Source organism: Trichechus manatus, unplaced genomic scaffold, assembly GCF_000243295.1.
Source record: "Trichechus manatus latirostris isolate Lorelei unplaced genomic scaffold, TriManLat1.0 scaffold00035, whole genome shotgun sequence".
Taxonomy (NCBI): Eukaryota; Metazoa; Chordata; class Mammalia; order Sirenia; family Trichechidae; genus Trichechus; species Trichechus manatus.
This window is the reverse complement of record NW_004443971.1, coordinates 13232198-13252328: the sequence shown is the minus strand read 5'-3', so window position 1 is coordinate 13252328 and position 20131 is coordinate 13232198. Positions and strand designations below refer to the sequence as shown.

The 20131-nt window shown below is 43.4% G+C and overlaps 1 protein-coding gene across 2 annotated transcripts; it reads right to left on the bottom strand.

The window, feature by feature from the left end:
* Positions 1 to 3543: 3543 nt before the first annotated feature.
* Positions 3544 to 18614, bottom strand: ADIPOR1 (adiponectin receptor 1). 2 transcript variants are annotated; one of them, XM_004375276.2, is made up of 8 exons: positions 18425 to 18614; positions 11802 to 12036; positions 10310 to 10426; positions 9036 to 9207; positions 8310 to 8496; positions 6295 to 6482; positions 4723 to 4916; positions 3544 to 4406 (listed from the first exon to the last, which is right to left on the bottom strand). In XM_004375276.2, the coding sequence occupies exons 2-8, from the start codon at positions 11940 to 11942 to the stop codon at positions 4278 to 4280; spliced, it is 1128 nt and encodes a 375-aa protein (XP_004375333.1). In that variant the 5' UTR covers positions 11943 to 12036; positions 18425 to 18614; the 3' UTR covers positions 3544 to 4277. The 2 variants fall into 2 exon arrangements, with proteins under 2 accessions (XP_004375333.1, XP_023586102.1); XM_023730334.1 differs by lacking the exon at positions 18425 to 18614 and adding an exon at positions 13295 to 13681 and having other exon boundaries at positions 3548 to 4406.
* Between the last annotated feature and the right edge of the window lie 1517 nt (positions 18615 to 20131).

Sequence of the window (20131 nt, the reverse complement as noted above, 5' to 3'; positions counted from 1 at the left end):
CAAGATACTGCAAAACCTTAACAACGAAAAGACAAATAACCCAGTTAAAAAATGGGCAAAGGATATGAACAGGCACTTCGCCAAAGAAGATATTCAGGTGGCTAACAGACACATGAAGAAATGCTCACAATCATTAGCCATTAGAGAAATGCAGATCAAAACTACAATGAGATATCATCTCACCCCAACAAGGGTATTTTTTCAATCCAAAAATAAATAAATAAATAAATTCTGGACAGGTTGTGGAGACTGGAACACTTATACACTGTTGGTGGGAATATAAAATGGTACAACCAGTTTGGAAATCGATTTGGTGCTTCCTTAAAAAGCTAGAAATAGAAGTACCATATGATCCAGCTATCCCGCTCCTTGGAATATATCCTAGAGAAATAAGAGCCGTCACCCGAATAGATATATGCACACCCATGTTCACTGCAGCACTGTTCAAAATAGCAAAAAGATGGAAACAACCTAGGTGCCCAGCAACGGACAAATGGATAAACAAATTATGGTATATCCACACAATGGAATACTATGCAACGATGCAGAACAACGATGAAGCCGTGAAACATAACATGGAGGAAGCTGGAGGTCATTATGCTGAATCAATTTAGTCAGTCACAGAAGTGCAAATATTGTATAAGACCACTATTATAAGAACTCAAGAAAAGGTTTAAACACAGAAGAAAACATTCTTTGATGGTTATGTGGTTGGGGAGGGAGGGTGAGGGTTACTTACTAACTAGATAGTAGATAAGAATTATCTTAGGTGAAGGGAAGGACAGCATACACTACAGGGGAAGTCAGCACAACTGGACTAAACCAAAGCTAAGAAGTTTCCTGAATACAAACACTTCGAAGGACAGAGTAGCAGGAGTAGAGGTCTGGGGACCATGCTTTCAGGGGACATCTAGGTCAACTGTCATAACAAAGCTTATTAACAAAATGTTCTGCATCCTACTTTGGTGAGTGCCATCTGGGGTCTTAAAAGCTTGCAAGTGGCCATCTAAGATGCATAAATTGGTCCCAACAACCTGGAGTAGAGGAGAATGACGAACACCAAAGACACAAGGAAAGTATTAGCCCAAGAGACAGAATAGACCACATAAACCAGAGACTTCATCAGCCTGAGACCAGAACTAGATGGTGCCCAGCTACCATCAATGACTGCCCTGACAGGGAACACAACAGAGTCCCTGATGGAGCAGGAGAAAGGTGGGGTACAGAACTCAAATTCTAGTAAGAAGACCAGACTTAATGGTCTGAGACTGGAAGAACCCCGGAAAGCATGGCCCCTGGCTTCTCTATCAGCTCAGAACTAAAACAATTTCCAAGGCCAACTCTTCAGATAGGGATTGGACTGGACTGTGGGACATAAAGTGATACTCATGAGAAGTGTGCCTCTTAGCTCAAGTAGATACAAGAGACTAAATGGGCAGCTTCTGTCCAGAGGGGAGATGGGAAGGCAGAGAGGGTCAGCAGCTGGTTGAATGGACATGGGGAATCGGGTGGAAAGGAGGAGTGTGCTGTCACAGTATGGGGAGAGCAATTAGAGTCACATAACAATGTATGTATAAATTTGTGTATGGGAAAAAATAAAAAAAATAAAATAAAATGGATGGCGTAGAGATAGCCGTTAATCACCCAATTTTTTATTTACTGAAAGAGGTAGAGTCAAATTCTTAGCTTCTGTTCTTGGTCTTCCTTTAATTACAGCTCATCAGCATTTTTGTCACATCATTTTTCTCCTATGGTACCTGGCACATAGCAGGTCCTCAGTAAGTATTTAGGAAGTGAATGAATGAACTAGATAGGTTAGAGAAGGAAGGCAACTTGCTGCTAGTTAGCAGTTTTGATAAGGACAAAGTCAGATATGAAATCAGGAGCAAAAGGAATTTTGTGTGATCTGAGACTTTTGCACATGAGGCTTAAGTTCGAATGATCTGGCTCCAATCTTGTATGCCATCTTGGGAAATATCCTTGATCTTCTTGGGCCTTAATTTTTGTCACATGTGGAATGGGGATACTGCTACCTACTTTATAGGTTTAAAGATCTAAAATATAAAATGACATATGAAAAGTCCAAAGCAGGTGCTCAATAAATGTTATTCTTAAGATTCACTTTCCCTGGTCCTGTCTCCTACTGAAAAATAAACACAGACACTAGGCTTCAGCTACTGAATTGGATCAGATGCGGTCCCTAAGCTTCCTTCTATTTCTTTGCTACTAGTTGCAAACTCAGATGCCTTCAGGGGCCATGCAGTTGACTCCAGTGGGTGAAACAGGCTAGGTAGGCAGCACAATCCGTTTATAAAGGGCAATTGCTACTCAGCTCCAGCTGGTGACTTATCCTGTTTCTGAAAGTTTTTTTTTTTAATTTAAAATTGTTTTGTATTAAATATTAGATATTAAAAAACTATCTTTAGTTTTGCCAATTTCTGAACTTCACATAAATGCAGTCATACCATATGCATTCTTCTGTAAGCTGCCTCCTCCCCCGAAGCTTATTTCTCAGATTCAACCATGTTGTTGTCACTGTAATTCATTCATTTTCCTGGTTAATGTTCCATTATATGAATAAACCAAGACTTATTTTCCCATTCAGCAGCTTTGGACACTTAGGTTGTTTGCAGTATTTTGCTACTACAAACAGTTGCAATGAACCTTTTGGTATAAGTTTCTCAAAATGTGTTTTTCAAGTTGTGAGTGTGACCCATTAATGAGCTATGAAAACAATTCAGTGGGTCAGAACCAGCATATTATTTTTTAATGAAGTAACCTGGGATAGCTATCAGATGCATCTCGTGAAATGTTTGAATGTTGTAACATGTACACATACTATATACATTATCAGCACAAAGTGGTTCTACCAATGTATACTTCTACATCTGTACCTAAACTTAGTATTATTAGGGTTTTTCATTTCTGCCATTCTGGCTGGTATATCATTGTGGTTTTAATTTACATTTCCCCAATTACCACTTGAAGCTGAGAAACTTTTCCTGTTGGCCTCGTTGGATTATTTTTTAAAAGGATCATTTGCTATTCCAGTTGTACAAACTTGACTGTTGACATGAATCCAAGTTTATTACCCCAGAAGACTCTCAACTGCCTATGTTACTGAGAAATGATTACTGCTGGACCTTACGCTATCCAATGAACAGAACTCACGTCACATTGAGTAATACAATTCAGAGAGGCACAGAAAGGCATTGAATGACCCCTTTATGAGACAACCCTAAGCAGATCGATTACCTGATAGATCTTTGATATTCATAATGGATATATCCCACACCTTTGAGAACCTTCTGATTATTTAACACCACTATAGCATACTAGTTTTCCTCATAAAATGCCTGTGCAATAAGTAGAGAAAAATAAAGCTGTATTGAGATGTTAGAAATTCAGTTAGGTTCATTCACTGGCCAACATATACAGCCTATCAGTGCCTGCGATTCAAATTTATGCCTCAGCAGGAACTGAAATTATCACAGGTTTTAGACCTTTGGAGTTGTGTACAAATAGTTGAGACCACACGTTAAATCTCTGAATGTCAAGTGTCTCTGTACTTTTATTATCATCATAGTCTTCGCATCAAGATACATAGCAACGATAGCAGGTTTCTTTTTAAAGCTTAGTATTAAATATTAAATATCTTTTCCCATTTTAATTTTACATTACTCTGCCAAGAAAAAAAAAAAAAATTAAAACTCAAGTTATTTGAAGCCTGAACCACTTCCATGATTAGCCGGGCTATGTAAAAGTTGGTGGCTTTGTTCTTCCTGCTGTGTAAGCAGATCCAGGCCCTAGAAAGATGGGACCAGGTTATAATTGTTTTTGAAAAGTGTGCTACAAAAATGGGTGGCCCACTGTAAGCCAGGTTACAAAGAAAGGATGGGGGTAAGGGAAGGACATTTTCTTCCAGAAACAGAATTTCTGAAGAGTCCCAGTCCATCATTTTTTCCCAAAACGGTTGGAAGAGGGGGTAAAATCCCAACATGAGCTTCAGAGTACTGTCTCTGTGAGGGGACAAGGTGCCTTGCTGAGGAGGGGGATGGCTAAGGTAGACCATCCCCTCCCTTCCCAGCTAGGGAAATGGAAATGGAAAGTTCATTGTCCAGTGGGTGTGAAGGAGAGCTGAAGCTTGGTTGGTACTGAATTCTCTTAAGAGGTTTCTTCTAGAAACAGACAACTCAGACTCTTCCTCTCACTTCAGCAAAGAAGTTATTTTTAAAAGCACTTGGGAAGTTCCTCCTCCACCCCTCTGGTGGGAAGGTTCAGAGAAGGGAGTCATCAGTACAGCCACCTTCTAGGCCATAACGGAATTCCTGAAGGTTGGAGACCCCATAGAAGTGTACAAAGGCTGCTGCCACCACCAGGACATGAAAAATCTGATGAGACTGGAACTGCAAGAACAAAAGGAGAAGAGCCTTTAGGATAATGGCAAAGAGGGACTAGAAGTAAGCAGGAGAAAGCATCTGCCTCTTCTAGTTTCTCTTTAAAAATGTTTTTTATATCATAAAAGTGATACATTTGTTGTGAAAATTTAAAAAACACAGTCTTTCCCAAAGATACTCAATTTTTCTCTTTTTTTCCCTATGTACATATATGTAGCCCCAAACACTCAATGATTCCTATGTCTCTTACCAGCTTTTACTCAGACCTTTAACTTTGCGTCAGTCACACGCAATCACAGGCCCTGCGGGAAGAGGAAGTCCTTACCCATATGTCAAACTTCCCAGGAAAGAAGCGCTCAGGAATTCGAGCAGCATACAGGCCAGCTCCGGTGATGTACATCACAGCCATAAGGAAGAACCAGCCCATCTGGCCCACTGTGGTGGCCTTGACAAAGCCCTCAGCGATAGTAAAGTGCATGGTGGGCACAACACCACTCAAGCCAAGTCCCAGGAACACTCCTGAACAAAGCAGACATAAGACTGTCAGGGAAGGAAACAGCCATTACGTGCAAGGTACGCTTGCCTTTCTCTGAAATCCAAATCTTTATGATAATTAGTTGTTTTTTGGTGAATAGTACGTATTTAGGAAATTTAGCCATCAGATGGACAATAGCCAGCAGATATCTCTTCCACAACCAGAATGGGGAAAAGACTGTGTAAGTGCTTATGTAGCTATTAACTTTTAAGGAACACCAAGAACAAATCTCACATTCTTCACTATCTGTTAAGAAGTATAGGTGAAAATTGTATGTCAAACCTTCTGATGACTGGCTTAGGTACAGAACCTAAGTTTCAAGGCTTCAGTTGGTTCTCAAGCCACAGAAGGAGAGGACAGGTTTCCCATTAAGCTCATACAAGACTTAAGTAACCAGGACTCTGACCTCCTGAGTAGATAGATAAATCCAGCTTAGAAGTTGTCTGTGGCTGCTGGGACACACAAATAAAGCAACAGCAAGGGAAGAATGGATACCAGTCTCAACACCACTACCTACACATAACTACACTATACTTAACTAGAGGGCAGGGACTACCTTCTCTATCTCTGTAGGTACCCTTGTTTAAGCACAGTGCCTGGCACATGGTTGGTACTTGGTAAATATTTAATTCTGTTTACTGAAGGTTAAAGCGTGGATTTAAGAAGTCTAAAGGGACTGAGGAGTCCTGGTAGCTCAGTGGTTAAGAACTCGGTTGCTGACCAAAAGGTCAGCAGTTCGAATCCACCAGCCGCTCCCTGGAAACCCTATGGAGCAGTTCTACTGTCCTATAGGGTCCTCTGAGTTGAAATCGACTCCATGGCATCGGTTTTTAAAGAGACTGAAGACTAGTGGTAATTGGTGGTGTTGTTGCAAGTAATCAAAACTTAAAATAAGTGCCCAGAGAAGACGACACAAATAAAGATGTTCATGCTCAGAGCTATTACATCAGCTGTTACTGGTGTTTATGCTTAAGGTACTTTTTCACCAAACCAAGCCTTCCAATCCCTTAGTCGATAAATCTGGGTGTTTTCATTTTCACTGCTTGGTTGGAGTGCTGAGGGCTTTATTTACTAAAAATGACTGTGCCTGCCATATTCTTAACTGTCTTAAACCAAGTATGACAAGAGCAGTCATATCTAGGCCTGTAGTTAACTGACCAGTTGGGTAATGATCTATCCTATTTGCATTCTTCTGAAGTAGTATGAAACTTTGGGGAAAATGACCTTTGCAGATCCACATTATTTTGAAAGTTCCAAACATAAATCAGGGTTTGGGTGACAAACCTTAGGCCCCAGGGTTGAGCCTCTTGGGCCTAAGGTCCAAAGACCCCTCTGAGGTGCATACTATGTCCTCTTACCCACCTGCTCTTGTCTGCCGGTGCTTAGGAGTGGCAAACCGGTCCCACTGTGCCACGATGATGGCAGAAATGCCCAGGACACAGACGATGGAGAGGTAGATGAGCCGTGGTTGTGGGGAGCAGTAGAAGGAGTAATAGAGCCAGGGGACAAAGCTCCCCATAATCAGTAGAGCGATCCCTGAATAGTCCAGTCTACAAAACAGCAACAAAGATGAAACAAATCAGTGGGCAAAATGAAGAATTGCTATAGCTCAATTAACAGTTTTTGTTCTCTACCTGCTCCCAGATTTAACCATCTCCAGCTTCTTCCCCTTACCCCCTCTCTCATACAGTCTATCCTGTGTCCTGGATTGAAATTCCACAAGGTCAATCACTTCTGTTTTACAGTGGAAAAGTCTCTAAGACTCCCTGATGACAGAACCTCATCCCTTTCCCTTACTTGTGAACAGCTACATTCCTCTGGTGGATACTTAAATTTAGGAGTTCTGTCCCGATCCAGCTGGTTCCCAGCAACACACTTGGGAAGGACTCTGCATATTCTCCAGCTTTGAATAGGTTGAGTTCTAAAAGCAATACTTATATTGGGAATATTATCAAGGGGAACTTTATTTAGAAAACCTTTTGTGTGTGTGTTTTATGTAAGTTTGCAGCGCAAATTAAGTTTCTCATTCAAAAATTTATACACAAATTGTTTTGTGACATTAGTTGCAATCCCTGCAATGCATCAGCACTTTCCCCCCTTCCCTTTCCACCCTGGATTCATGTCCATTCGTGTCCTTGTCCATTCGTCCAGTTTTCCCGTCCCTTCCTGCCTTCTCATCTTTGCTTTTGGGCAAGCGTTGCCCATTTGGTCTTGTATACTTGATTGAACTAAGAAGCACAATCCTCACGTGTTGTTATTGTTTGTTTTATAAGACTGTCTAATCTTTGGCTGAAAGGCGGACTTCGGGAGTGGCTTTAGTTCTGAGTTAGCAGGGTGTCCAGGGGCCGTAGTCTCAGGGGTTCCACCAGTCTCTTGTCAGACCAGTAAGACTGGTCTTTTTTTGTGAATCTGAATTTTGTTCTACATTTTTTTCCTGCTCTGGGACCCGCTATTGTGATCCTTGTCAGAGCAGTCTGTGGTGGTAGCTAGGCACCATCTAGTTCCTCTGGGCTCAGGCTGGTGGAGGCTGTGGTTCATGTGGTCCATTAGTCCTTTGGACTAATATTTTCCTTGTATCTTTGGTTTTCTTCATTCTCCTTTGCTCTGGATGGGATAGGACCAATAGATGTATCTTAGATGGCCACTTGCAAGCTTTTAAGACCCCAGATGCTACTAACCAAAGTAGGATGTAGAACATTTTCATTATGAACTATGTTATGCCAATTGACCTATACGTCCTCAAGGGATACTTTAGCTTGTTCTGTTTTAGTTAACTTTTTTTAGTTACTGGTGTTATTGGAGAACAAAAACAACCTACCACCATCACAACCAAACCAACAATGGGTGGAAGGGGGGCAAGGAGGAGACCACAAGCAAACAAGTAAGAACCCAGGCTCAGAGCTGGGGAACGGAAAACACATTATACGAGGATATCTGGGGCTTCCAGCAACATGTGGGCAGCAGAGATAAGCTTTACTTGATGAGTGGGTAGGATCACTAGCAGAAGGAAGCACAGAATACTTTACCATGGCCTGCTTTGGCTTGGGCCAACAGGAAGGTAAGCTAATATTGGGTACAAAGTCTTGGAAAGCAGCCCGGTGGCATCTAAGTTTCACAAAGGATGAGTCACAACTTTGTACTGCTGCAGGTAGAAAAAATATTCCACAATTGGTTCCAGCTACTGACAAGGCTGCAGTGAGTTTTTCTCATGAAGGATTTAAGAGAAAAGTTTCATCACCTTACTATACCCACAAAACAGAAAGCCACTCCTCTGGCATATCAGGGAATCTTTACAAGTTATTAGCATACCCAGCACCCAGTCAGCACTGGAGTCACAATAGTGCATGGTTTTGTCCTACTGATAGTTTTTGACTCACTTGGAAAAAGTCCGAGAGACTTTCTCTGAATGACAATAGACGGTGTGGAAGAGCCAGGAGAAGCTGAGGCAGAGCACTGCACCCAGAAAGAACATCCCAAAAACCACCTTCTCCTGTAGAGGAGCCATGAAGTACATATTTGGTCTGAGCATGGTCAAGATTCCTAAAAAGAGAAACAGCACAAAACCTATGGGGAGAGAGGGGGAAAAAAAGCCTGTGAGGAGACAGAAAATGTGTGTTTTTTGACAGTGTCAGATAACTGATGGTATTAAATCAGTGAGCTACAGGATTTAGCTGTGGTAACTGCAGTCTAAAATTTTAGGAGGAAATGGCACCAGTCCTATATAAACCCAGACAAAAAGACAATTTTTTGAAATACTGGCATTTTGTTTTTACAATGGGAAGTTATAAAGTAGAAGAAATTGCCTCCATCTAGAACAGTTCTGCAAGGGATCACAAGAGAACATCCAGTTCCAAATTCTTCCAGTCCTTCTGCCCTAGTCTTACAGATCAGTGATCAAGGTCAACCAAGTTCACTGGTAATTTAAAGGCACAACTCCAGCTAGCAAGCCATCAGAGCAACTTTGTTGTTCTTCCTTCCCATATATATATTTCCATACATATACATATATATATATATACATATACATATATATATATGTATATATATTCCCTTGGCATTTAAAGAAACAAGAAATTGGATTGTTCCCCATCCCAATCACTCACCAAGCAGATGGGTCCAGATGTTGCCAGTTTCTGTATGGATGCGGAAGATGCTCTTGAAGCAAGCCCGAAAGGAGGGCATGGGTGGTCTATGGCCATGCAGCAGGTAGTCATTGTCCTTCAGCCAGTCAGGGAGCACATCATACGGGATGACTCTCCAACGTCCCTCCCAGACCTAGAACATATACACTCTCTCCAGGCAAGGGCCTGGAGAATACTAGCTTCCCCAAGGACAAGGGGTGAAAGACAGCCAGTCTAGGATGTTAATCAGGCTTTGGATAGTCTAGGTAATAGTGGGGAACCAGCCTGGCCCTGGAGGTATTCAAGACACAGCATGAATGAGGCTAGCAGAGGACTGACTCATATTTTTACTTTTTAAAAAAAATACGTTTGTCCTTGTATCATGTTAGTTTATCTGGATGTGCTTTAGATAAGTGTTTTTCAACCTTTAAGAAAATATGGCATGACTTCCTTTAAACTACCTGAAATTTCAAAATTAAGTAAATAGTGAATGAAAACAAAGAAATGGAAATTATAGATTGTATAATTGTGTTGTAAATTACGATTTAAAAGAATGTGCAGATTCCGCCTTTGCCCTTTCCTCCAGGAGATTCTGCTTGCTCCCTGTTCTAGCCGTTTCCCCAGTTAGATTCTAAGCTCTTACTAGGCTGGGACTATGTTGTTTTAGGTGGGGGTTCTTAACCTAGGATCCATGGGCAATGGACACAATCCAGGGAGTGGATGGAAACTCGGATGGAAAAAAAAATTTTCATTCACTACTGACTAAAATTTAGCATTTCCCTCAACTATAAATGTACACAACAAACCACAGTAGTATTAGTAGAACTTGTGAGTTTGTCACTCAGAGAAATCACAGGTATTTTCATACCACATCAGAGTTTTGCAGATACGTCGAAATACTGTTTGTAATAAAATATGCTAGGTCTTATCATTAATGCATATTTAATGTGTTAATTTAGGAGCCCATATTACTATATCACATGTAAATATTTTGATGATTGCCAAAGGGATCCATGGTACAAATGTTAAGAACCCGTTTTTTGAGTATGTTTTGAACAATGCCTAGCACAGCAAGCAGTATAAGTTTAGCCAGCCTTCCACCTGATTTATTTCACCTTCAGCAAAACACAATCCCATCCACAGCTATAAAAGCTTGTCAACACAACGCATGCTCTGAATGGGGAGCCTTGCCTGCTGGGAATATCCCAGCACCCTGCTTCCCTCCCCTTTCCAGGACAGAAGCTCTTAGGCTGCACCTTATACACAAACTCCTCCATCTTCTCCATGGCGTGGTGGGCTTGCAGGGGAAGCGTCAGTACCCGCACCTCCTCCTCTTCTTCCTGGGGCACTGGGCATGTTTGCTCTTCTTCAGTCTGTAGGAGAAACCAACCAACCAACCAACCCTAGCAGTCATCCCGTAAACAGTATTATCCAAGGTCAGAGAGCTCCAGAGAAACGCAACTCAACACTGTCTCTCCAACATAGGGTCATGTGGCCTTTTCTCCAAAAAACACTTGACTGAGCTTACAACAGTATAGATGGAAGTTTACTAATAACTCTGTAAATGCTGGAGTGAAAGCTCTATTCAGCACACAGGAGACACTCAGACCAAGACTGGCATCTGAGGGACACAGAATTAGCACACCTGTCCTAAGCGTGCTTTACGTCTGAATGGCCTGTCCTTTTCTCTAGGACAGTGTTCTCAACTTTCCCCCAATTTTCCAACTATTTCCCTCTTCCAGGTCACTGAATTCTCAAAACAATAAAAAAGACACTGAGTCTCAGAAATTCCCTTAACAATTTAATTTTGTTAATAGCTCTCTAGAAACGGACTCTGGGGAAGCTACAGTGACTTGAAACTTTGTATCCATAGGAGCTCCCAGGAGTTATCAGGGCTCTAGAACTGGTTCCATGGAAAGATGCAGCACTGACTCCTGTGCCCAAAGGAGCCTTGACATCAGCGTGCACACTGGAGAGCGGCTTGCCTATCAAGGAGGGAGCTTTTCTCTCTGTCCCAAGGCACCACCCTATGCAGATGGCAAGCCTGACAGTTCAGTTCCTTCTCTGGGCTATTCTCTCTCCTGTTGATGGTCCCTGGTAAATAACTGGTCCCTCTTAGATTTGTGCCCAGCGAGAAGACTGTATTTCCTAACCTCCACTGCAGCTGAATATGGCTGCGTGGCTGAGTTCTGGCCTGTGAGATATAAATGGAAGGGTCGGGAGGTACTCTGAAACGGAAAAGGCAAGCCCTTCTCCTTCCTCCCCCTTCGTCCTCCAGAGTGGCTAGAACGAGGGTATGATGGGCAGCATATTAAGAATGACAGAGGAGCAAGACAGAAGGAGCCCGGATCCCTGCCAGTAGTGGAGCCTCCATATCAGCCTTGGATTGATAACTTCCAGAATTCTCTTATGTGAGAGAGACTTCAACCTTGTTAAAGCTATAGGGATTTTTGTTTGTTTGTTCTACCTAAACCTGATGGCTTCTTTCTCAGTCAGATATTTACTGATTACATACTTATAGGATTTCTGGCCTTGTGCTAAGCATTGGGGTTACAGAGATGAGTGAACTCACAAAAGCTTACAGAGGGGAAAACAAACATAGTATGATAAGAACTTGGATAGGGATGTTCCCAGGGTGCTATGGTTCCTCCTTTTGGGAGGATGGTGAGATATTCTGAAACACAGAGACTGCCAGAGGCCTAAGGAGAGAGACTGGTCAAGGGAATGACTCCTGGGAAGATGACTTACTTTGGTTGGATTGGTGATTGCCCGTTTGCCCTTCTCTTCTAGCAGGGGTCCCAGTTCAGCCAGTTCCACCGTGTCAGCTTCACTGTTACTGGCAGGTGTCCCATTGCCCTGTGCCACCACAGGTCCTTTGTGGGAAGACATCTGGCTGGTACCTCAATACCCTGCAGCTTCAGCTTGGGGAAAGGTGGGGGCCTCTCAGCCCCAGGGGGCAGAGATCTCCCTGTGGTGTTAGACACTACAAGCAAACACAGACAGGAAGGGTGTTGACGATTTATTCCTCTTACAGTTTAACTTCTACAATCAAATATTGAATGAAATAAGATACAGCTAAACAACCCCCACCCTGTCCCCAACTCTAAAGACCAGTTAATTGCTGAAATGAAATCTATTCTTTGTCCTCCCACTTCATTATCACCCTTTACCCAGAACCTCACTAGCCTCACAGATAAGGCTGAAAATAATAACACCTAGTTGCTTGCCTTCAAAGGATCTGTAGTTATTGCACCAAACTGTCACCACAGAAAAATAGCTACTCACCCTCCTAGGGGACCCTCCTCTTTAGGTTTGCATCCTAAATGGGATCCAGACCTCCACTCACAGGTCTACACCCATTAGGTGAGAAGAGTTAAGAAGATTCTTGTCCACCATTCCAAAAGCTCACACTGCCTAGCAAAGCCCTGGCTCTGTGATGGAGGAACAAAACTATGAAGCCAACACCTGACTGCAATTACTACAAGACCACCCAAGCTTAGAAAGGAATTAAATGCCAGTGGAACTCAGCTAGGTTTTATCTACAAATGCTCTGACAAATGTGCTTTGTATACAAAAGGAGCTTGGTTGTGGGCTGGATGTCCAGTGGTTAATTTCTCTACAAAGTCTACTGATTCGCTATTATAGGATTATACTTCTGGGTGCAACACTTGGGTAACAGGCTTTAATCACAAGCTCCTTAAAGCAAGCAATAGCTTACCTGGAAGCAGGAAGCTGAAGACAAGGAGGCAGCCCCAGCCTTACCCTTTGCCACACACATACCACCTAACCTGCTCTGCAAGAGCTTGTCCCAACCACTGCAGCCCATCATCTGAGCTCCATTCGGATTAGTTTTTCAGAAACCCGATCTATGTACACAGATCCTTTAGGAAAACCAGAGAAACCCAGAATTCCGTTTTCTAGGAAAAGTCTCAGAAACACATCAACTTTTTCCTGGGTTGAACTCTGGGTAGTAGTCTTTAATCAGACCTCAGAGAAGCAAATAACAGTGGGAAGAGGAGAAAAGTGTTCAAAGATTTTCACTATTTGTAAGTTACTAGTTTTTTTTTTTTTTTTTTTTAAATCTAAGTAAACAAAACTCCTTCTCAGGAATTATACTTGGATATATGTAGTCAGGTAAGAGCCATCTCAAATTTCAGAGCAGTTATGCTATGTGCAACACGCAAACACAGCTGAGAGCAATAGGCGAATCTAGTCCAAGAGAGACAAAAGCAGTAACTCACTGTATGGTGAACGTTTAGATGTGTCATCACACTGCCAGTTCCTCTTCCTTAAATGTGCAAGACGCTGACAAGACGGATGCCAGCACACACAGTCAACAATCGAGCCCAAGAACAGGAAACTGGAGGCCCGTGAAAACCTCAGGTGATAGGCAGCCCACGTGAGAAGAAACATTAGGATATCTTTTTCAGTTGGCTAACCACAAAAAAAAAATTTCCTCAGAATGAAGTACTACCGAATAAACAGCTTTACTACGAAAAAATTTACACTGTCAGCAAAAACTATAAATAGCTTTGGACATCCTGGAGAAATCTGGAAAGGAGACCACACCACATCAAACTCAGAATACTGGCCACCAATAATTTAGAGAACCTGCCCTCCCTCCCCCCACCCCCGAATTTTTTTGTTCTCAGGTTCTGGGATGCAGTACTACATGGATCATAAATTGATACATATCCCTAATTTTGGTCAGACCCTGTATTTCAAAATAAATGAATGAACAAATGGAGCAGCATTCCAGCTAGCAAGCTTATTACTTGCCTCTAGCTAAGGGTTTGTGCACTTTTTCTTGTGCTTTGTGGGGCTTTCTCCTATTTCTTTCCCCAGAGTCAGTCAACACAGTCACTGAATATTTAACATATGGATTTAGTACTAGCACCCTAAGTCATTCTAAGGTAACGTCCAAATACAAAGTTGAACAAGTTACGTCATTTCCCTCAAAGAGCCTACAATCAGATGGCATTAGGTAGTTTGTGTTAAATACAAAGTAAATGATGCAATTTCACTGTTCTGGGAGGGCAGTGGAGGGAAACTTCAACTAGTTCAGTTACTTTGAGTGCTGACAATATTTTACTAAAGACAGTGAGAATAATAGAGACAAACTTTTAGATAATTAGAGTCCATAGATTAGATGCAGAATCCAGCTGCATCTAATCCAGCTTCCTCATTTCCTAATTTGATCTGAAAAGTCTTTCTTACGTCCTCAAGTCTAGTATTTTCTTAGGATGATTTTAGTCCCTATGCCATCATCAAAGTCTTTTTCCTTTTCAGGCCAAATCACTTTCTGCTGATTCTTCTGGTTCCATCCAGATCCTTTATCACTAGCTCTTTCATCCCTCTGCATTGTTTTCTAGATCCAGAGTCACCAAACCTGCCAGACACTAGTTAACTCATAAACCAGCCATCAGCTACAACTCATCATACAAGATATGTCATCATGCATTAAAGTACATACAATGGAGGTCAATGGAGATCATGTCATTATAGTGAGCAAAACCCATTGTCCAGTTTGGTCTTCTAGACTGTAGTAACACAGAGACAGGAACGGGAGAGAGAGGGAATGGAGGTCTAGCAAGAAAGAAGAGCAATAATATTAGGGCTTTAATATCAGTTTTGATGGGGGGAGCATTCAAAAACAACTGGGAATTACAAACAAGTGTTTTATCTCTATTATATAAAATCAGTACAAACTCCTAAGGTGTTAGATGGATTCTGGGAGCACTCAGGAGAGCCAAAATATACTTCTTCAACCTTCTGCCAGCTTTCTATGTCTTATTTATTTTAGAGGAAACACATTTCCCCTCAAACTTGCCACACCCAACATAGCAAATTATAATCAAGCCCCACCCCATTGAGTACATTTTTTATGGGATTTCTTCAACTCAAGCTGATAAATCTTTACCACAAAGCTTCCAACTGGTTAAAACTAGGATATTAGAGTAAAGCTGTGGAGGCAGGGAGATGTTTGTGACCCTACAAATAAGATAATCCTGTGCCAGACTTGGGAAAAGACTGATTCTTAATCACCAGCCAGTTTCTGAAGAATTTATTTCCCTTGCAGTTTTTTGAGACATTTATTCTGTGAACCAGTTCTCAAGTTTTCCAGACGAATAGCACAATCCTTCCCTGGAGTCAAAGGCACAAAACTTCTAGGGGTTTTTAACCTGGCGTCCCTGGCCCTTAGAGAGTCCACGGGTAGGTTCTATCTATGCCTACCTTGATTCTCACTGTTCTAAAAGACTAGTCGAGCAGTAAAGACAAAGAAACAACACAGCCATCTTCTCATCTATTGACTCTCTTTGTTAGGGAGGGTAGTTTTGTATCACTGTTGCTGAAAAACAAGTCAAGACCCATGTTTGAAAATTACCAAAATACAGTAATGGGGCCTGAGCTCTCCTAGTTGATGCTATGGGTCACTGACTTAAGAGTCTGAAATAGAAAATCACACTCTAACTTCATTTGCAGCTCTTTCCCAGTTAAAGCTACCCCAGCAGAAGGAAGAGTTTTTTTTTCATCCCGAACAGAGACAGGTAAGCTTTCCAAATGCCATGACTTCCAAAAAAAAAAAAAAAAGTAAACAGGCATATGAAGGAGTTTCATGCCAGTCCCTATCTTTATACCTACCTTTCAAGCACATTACAGATTACCGATATATGAATGGAGCCCTGGTGGCACAGTGGTTAAGAGCTACACTGCTAACCAAGAGGTAGGCAGTTCGAATCCACCAGTTGCTCCTTGGAAACCCTTTGGGGCAGTTCTACTCTGTCCTAGAGGGTTGCTATGAGTCAGAATCGACTCAACGGCAATGGATTTTTGGTTTGATATATGAATACAACTGCACAATATAACACTCGGTTTATGCTGTATAGCCTAGAAGTTCCAGTGAACGAAAGTAAACTAGGTGCATGCCTAAAAACCAATCACTTGGAACTGGCTTGGCTAGAGGGCATTTTCAAGGCTCGGTTCAATCCAAGATAGCTACAAATTTTATAAACATTAATCACACCCCCAACATTACTGAGCAGGAAAAGGGAATCAACTTTGAGCTTAGTGAGAGGAACAAAGTGGGGTGGGTGACAACAGGGACACATGGACACGAAGGACAAAATGTAACAACTTTGATGATGAGTAGAGGCACCAGAAGAAAAATCACCATAATTAACAAAGTTGCTGGATTTAAAGACGGTTTAGCTCACTAGTGTGATCACAAATACAGTAGACAGGAGAGGATAATGTACCAAGAGTATTAAAGAGTTTCAGTTTGGCTTTATAATACAGGAGTCAAAGGAAATTTCCAACAAATAGAGAACAAACTTACTGGCCTAGGAAGATGCAAATTCTATCCCTTACTCATCTGAGAATATCTGTTGACTATTTACAATGTGCACTGCCTTGTGGCTACAGAGAAAAGGCAAAGAGAGGAGTTACAGGTTGACATAGTTGCTGGCTTTTAAGAGGGGGAAATAAATTCTATTTTCTATAAGGCCAAGTGCCATTAAGTGCTGTAAGAACTCAAGAAGCAGAGCTCAGTTTTAGTTGGAGGGATCAGGAAAGGTTTTGTGGAAGATTTTAAGAAAGGCTCTTAATAGTAAGGTATTCCAGGAGAGTACAGTGGCAGGAACAAAGGCATGAAAGAACACTGCCCCAGGGCGGTGAATAATCCATTTTCCATAAGGGAATCTTCTTAAATAGAATGAGGCCACACTGCAAACCTGAAGACAACATAAAAGCCTATGTAACGCAGTGTACTTTATCCATAAACAAAGGGGGGCCTCGTGGATTAATGTTGCTTCCTGTTACCTGTCTGAGATTTTCTTATACTTGCAAAGTGGTCACTTGACTTTTTAAAAAAATCCCTTAGAATCATGTGATTTCTTGATCACTTAGAATAGAATGCTTTTAGAGTCTACTCTGTAATTAGGTGTAGTTTTGTGGAGGTCTACCCTAAGATGTGAACTGACTGGATGGCAATGGGGTTGGACCCTAAGATGTTCAACCCGCTCAGAGGCGCCTTGGGAGACAGGCCTGGTGATCTGCTTCCGAAAGGTCACAGCCTTTAAAACCCTATGGAGCAGTTCTACTCTGCATACCTGGAGTCGCCATGAGTCAGAATCGGCTCGATGGTAACTAACAACAACCCTGAGATGGACTTTCACAGGTAACACCAGTTTTTAAGACTGATACCCCAAGTAACAACAACAGTATGGGTACACGGAAGTTACTCCTGGAATAGACAAATTTAGTAGCTGCAAGCAGGGAACTCCTACCCTGACACTGCAATCTGTTTAGCCCCACCCAACCTAAACTAGCCCTGTACACTTACTGTACTATGAAACCTCAGGAACAGCCACTACAGGCTACCTGATCACTATCAAGAGAGAAAAAGTGAACAGATCCCACTAATTATTTCATTGCAGAAAAGAAACACCAGCCACTGGAGTCTTCAGATTTAAGACTGTGGCCTATATACTCGGCTGTGTGTTCAAGCCTCTCTTCTAAATACTTGGGCAAATACTATGGTGAATCTAGTAAAGTACCATGGCCGCCTGCTACTCCTCTGACATCTGAAACCGTGTAAACTGAAATTAGCCTTAGTTTCCCATTCTCCTACGAAGCACCAGAAACTGAAGGAAAATATCTGATTTTATTTTCTTAAAAATAGAATGTTTGAAGACCAAACATCTCAAACATCAATCCTAGAATTCGGAGAGAATGAAATCCCGTTTTTCCCCAAATTACTTTAGATTCTGCTCACATTTTAGGATTGCCTTAACCTTGTACATTTTCCACCGGCCTCTTCTCCCCTATCAAAGTGGAGGCACTGTCACGGTTTGACCTGTCAAAGGCTGTGGGTCGAGAAACCTTAGGGCTTCCTAGACCACCAAAGGCGGGTGCTCCCCGCTGAGACAGGCAGTTCTGCGACCCAGGCCTGTGGCCCCTACTCGCCTGGCGCCGCGGCCTTGAGACCAGGCTTAGTTCCGGCCTGTCCCGTCCAGACTCTGAGCCTGAACCCAGAGCTCTCAAGTCCCCAGCGGGCCGATGGGACACAGCAGTCACCAGGACTGCTGCGAGCCGGGGGTGAAGGCGGGGAACCAGCAGCCCACCGGCACTTAAACTGCTTTTGAGGCCGCCTCCGAGGCGGCGCGCAATGGGAGGGGCCGGAAATGTTTACAAGCCTGACGGAGCAGAAGCCGGGTCGGGGACCTCGAGACCCTGGGTACCTTAGGGACGTCTGGGCTGGGTTACCTCTACCGCTGTCCACTCCACAGGCCTGGGCCGAGGCTCCGGGGGTCCCGGCGTCCTGGCCGAGTTCCCGCCCACCCGCTCGCCCCGTCAGCCCCGGAGACACTTACGGCCGAGCTGGCGGGCCGGCTCTGCTGGGGGCCGCGGTCCCCGGCGCTACATCCTGCGGCTCGGGAGGCGGCCTGTGGCCGAGCGGCCCCGGATCTTCAGCACCCTCCCCGCGCCGGAAGGGGGGCGCGACGACACGGCGTCACCTCCGCAGCGGCGCCACCTCCAATCCCAGGCATTCCTCCCGGAGTCCCAATCACAAGCGCGCTCCTCTCCGCCACACCCCTGCGCCTGGGGCTCCCCACCTCCGCCGGCCCCGCCTCCCCAGCCCCCGCTTCGCCCCGTCACGGCGGGGGCCCGGCACCAACCACGAGTCTTGCCTCCCACCGCAGGCCCCGCCTCCTTGCTCTGCTCCAATCATCAACCAGACGACCCGGGCTCTGGCCTTTCACTGTCCAATTCCAAACTCCACCTCCAATCCTCACCCCCAATCACAAACCAGAGGGCCTGATGAAGGAATTTCGGGGAAGGAACCTTGGGAAGGAATGCTGAATTCCCTACCATACACCTTATCATCTAAGCTGGATTTCCCCACATCTAATCATCTTCTTCAACCTCATGGTCCCATTCTCCTTTCCTTCGACATATTTATTGAGTGCCTAATGTGTGACAGGCGGCGGACTAGACTGTAGTATTGGCTCCTATCATTTCTTGTTAGAAATGGTGGAATCCTTTCCAACTCGTTTTACTTGAAAGCTCCCAGCTCCAGCTCGTGATCCTACATTGCAGCCAGAGTGGTGGCACTCAGTGTCAGTGACAATACAGTGTGGTGTGACCCTCATCTGAACCACAGGACACAAAATGATTTGAGAGACGGACAATTTTCTCAATTCTCCCAAGGATGATACATAACCACTTCCATTCTAGATGGGAGAGGTCATTCATTACTTACAATGGATGCCTTAGGGCCAAAAAAAAACCCATGGCCGTGAGTCAATTCCGATTCATAATGACCTGATAGGGCAGAGTAGGACTACCCATGGGGTTTCCAAGGATGTAAATCTTTGTGGAAGCAGACTGCTGCATCTTTTTCCCTCGGAGTGGTTGGTGGGGGTTCCTTTTGGTTAGCAGCCGAGCCCTTTAACCACTGCACCACCAGGGTTAGTTGCCTGAGGGCAGTAGGGCCTAATTGTCTGCTTGCTGGTTAAAAGCATGGGCTCTGGAGTCACCTAGACCCAGGTTTGTGCCCCTGGCCAGGCTCTGGTCTTGAGCACGTTACTGAACCCCTCCAAAGGATAATTACTTCATCTGAGAAATGGGACGAAAATAGTGCTATTTCTTTGGGCCTTTGTCAGGATTAAATGAGATAATTCATCAGGTTCTTAGTACAGTGCCCAGCAAATGGTAAATGCTTCATAAACATTAGCTATTGTTTTGCCAGGATGCAGAAAACCCTCAGAAACTTCCTATTGTCCACAGAATTCAGTTCAAGCTTCTTCTGCATGGCATGACAAGTCCCTTTAGAAGTTGGCTCCAACCTATTCTCAGGCTTCATCTTTCTCCACTTTCCTTCTTGCATCTTGTGCCTGAATGAACTTTTTCTAGTCCTCTAAATATAAACTCTTTCATCCTTCTGGGCTTCTGCACATGTTGATCCTTTGTTGGCCTGCCCTTGCCCCCATTCTCTGCCTGAAGATCTAAAATGCTTAGTTCTAGGTTTGGCTTTGGACTCAGACAATCTTAGGTTCACATTCAGGCTCTGCAAGCCA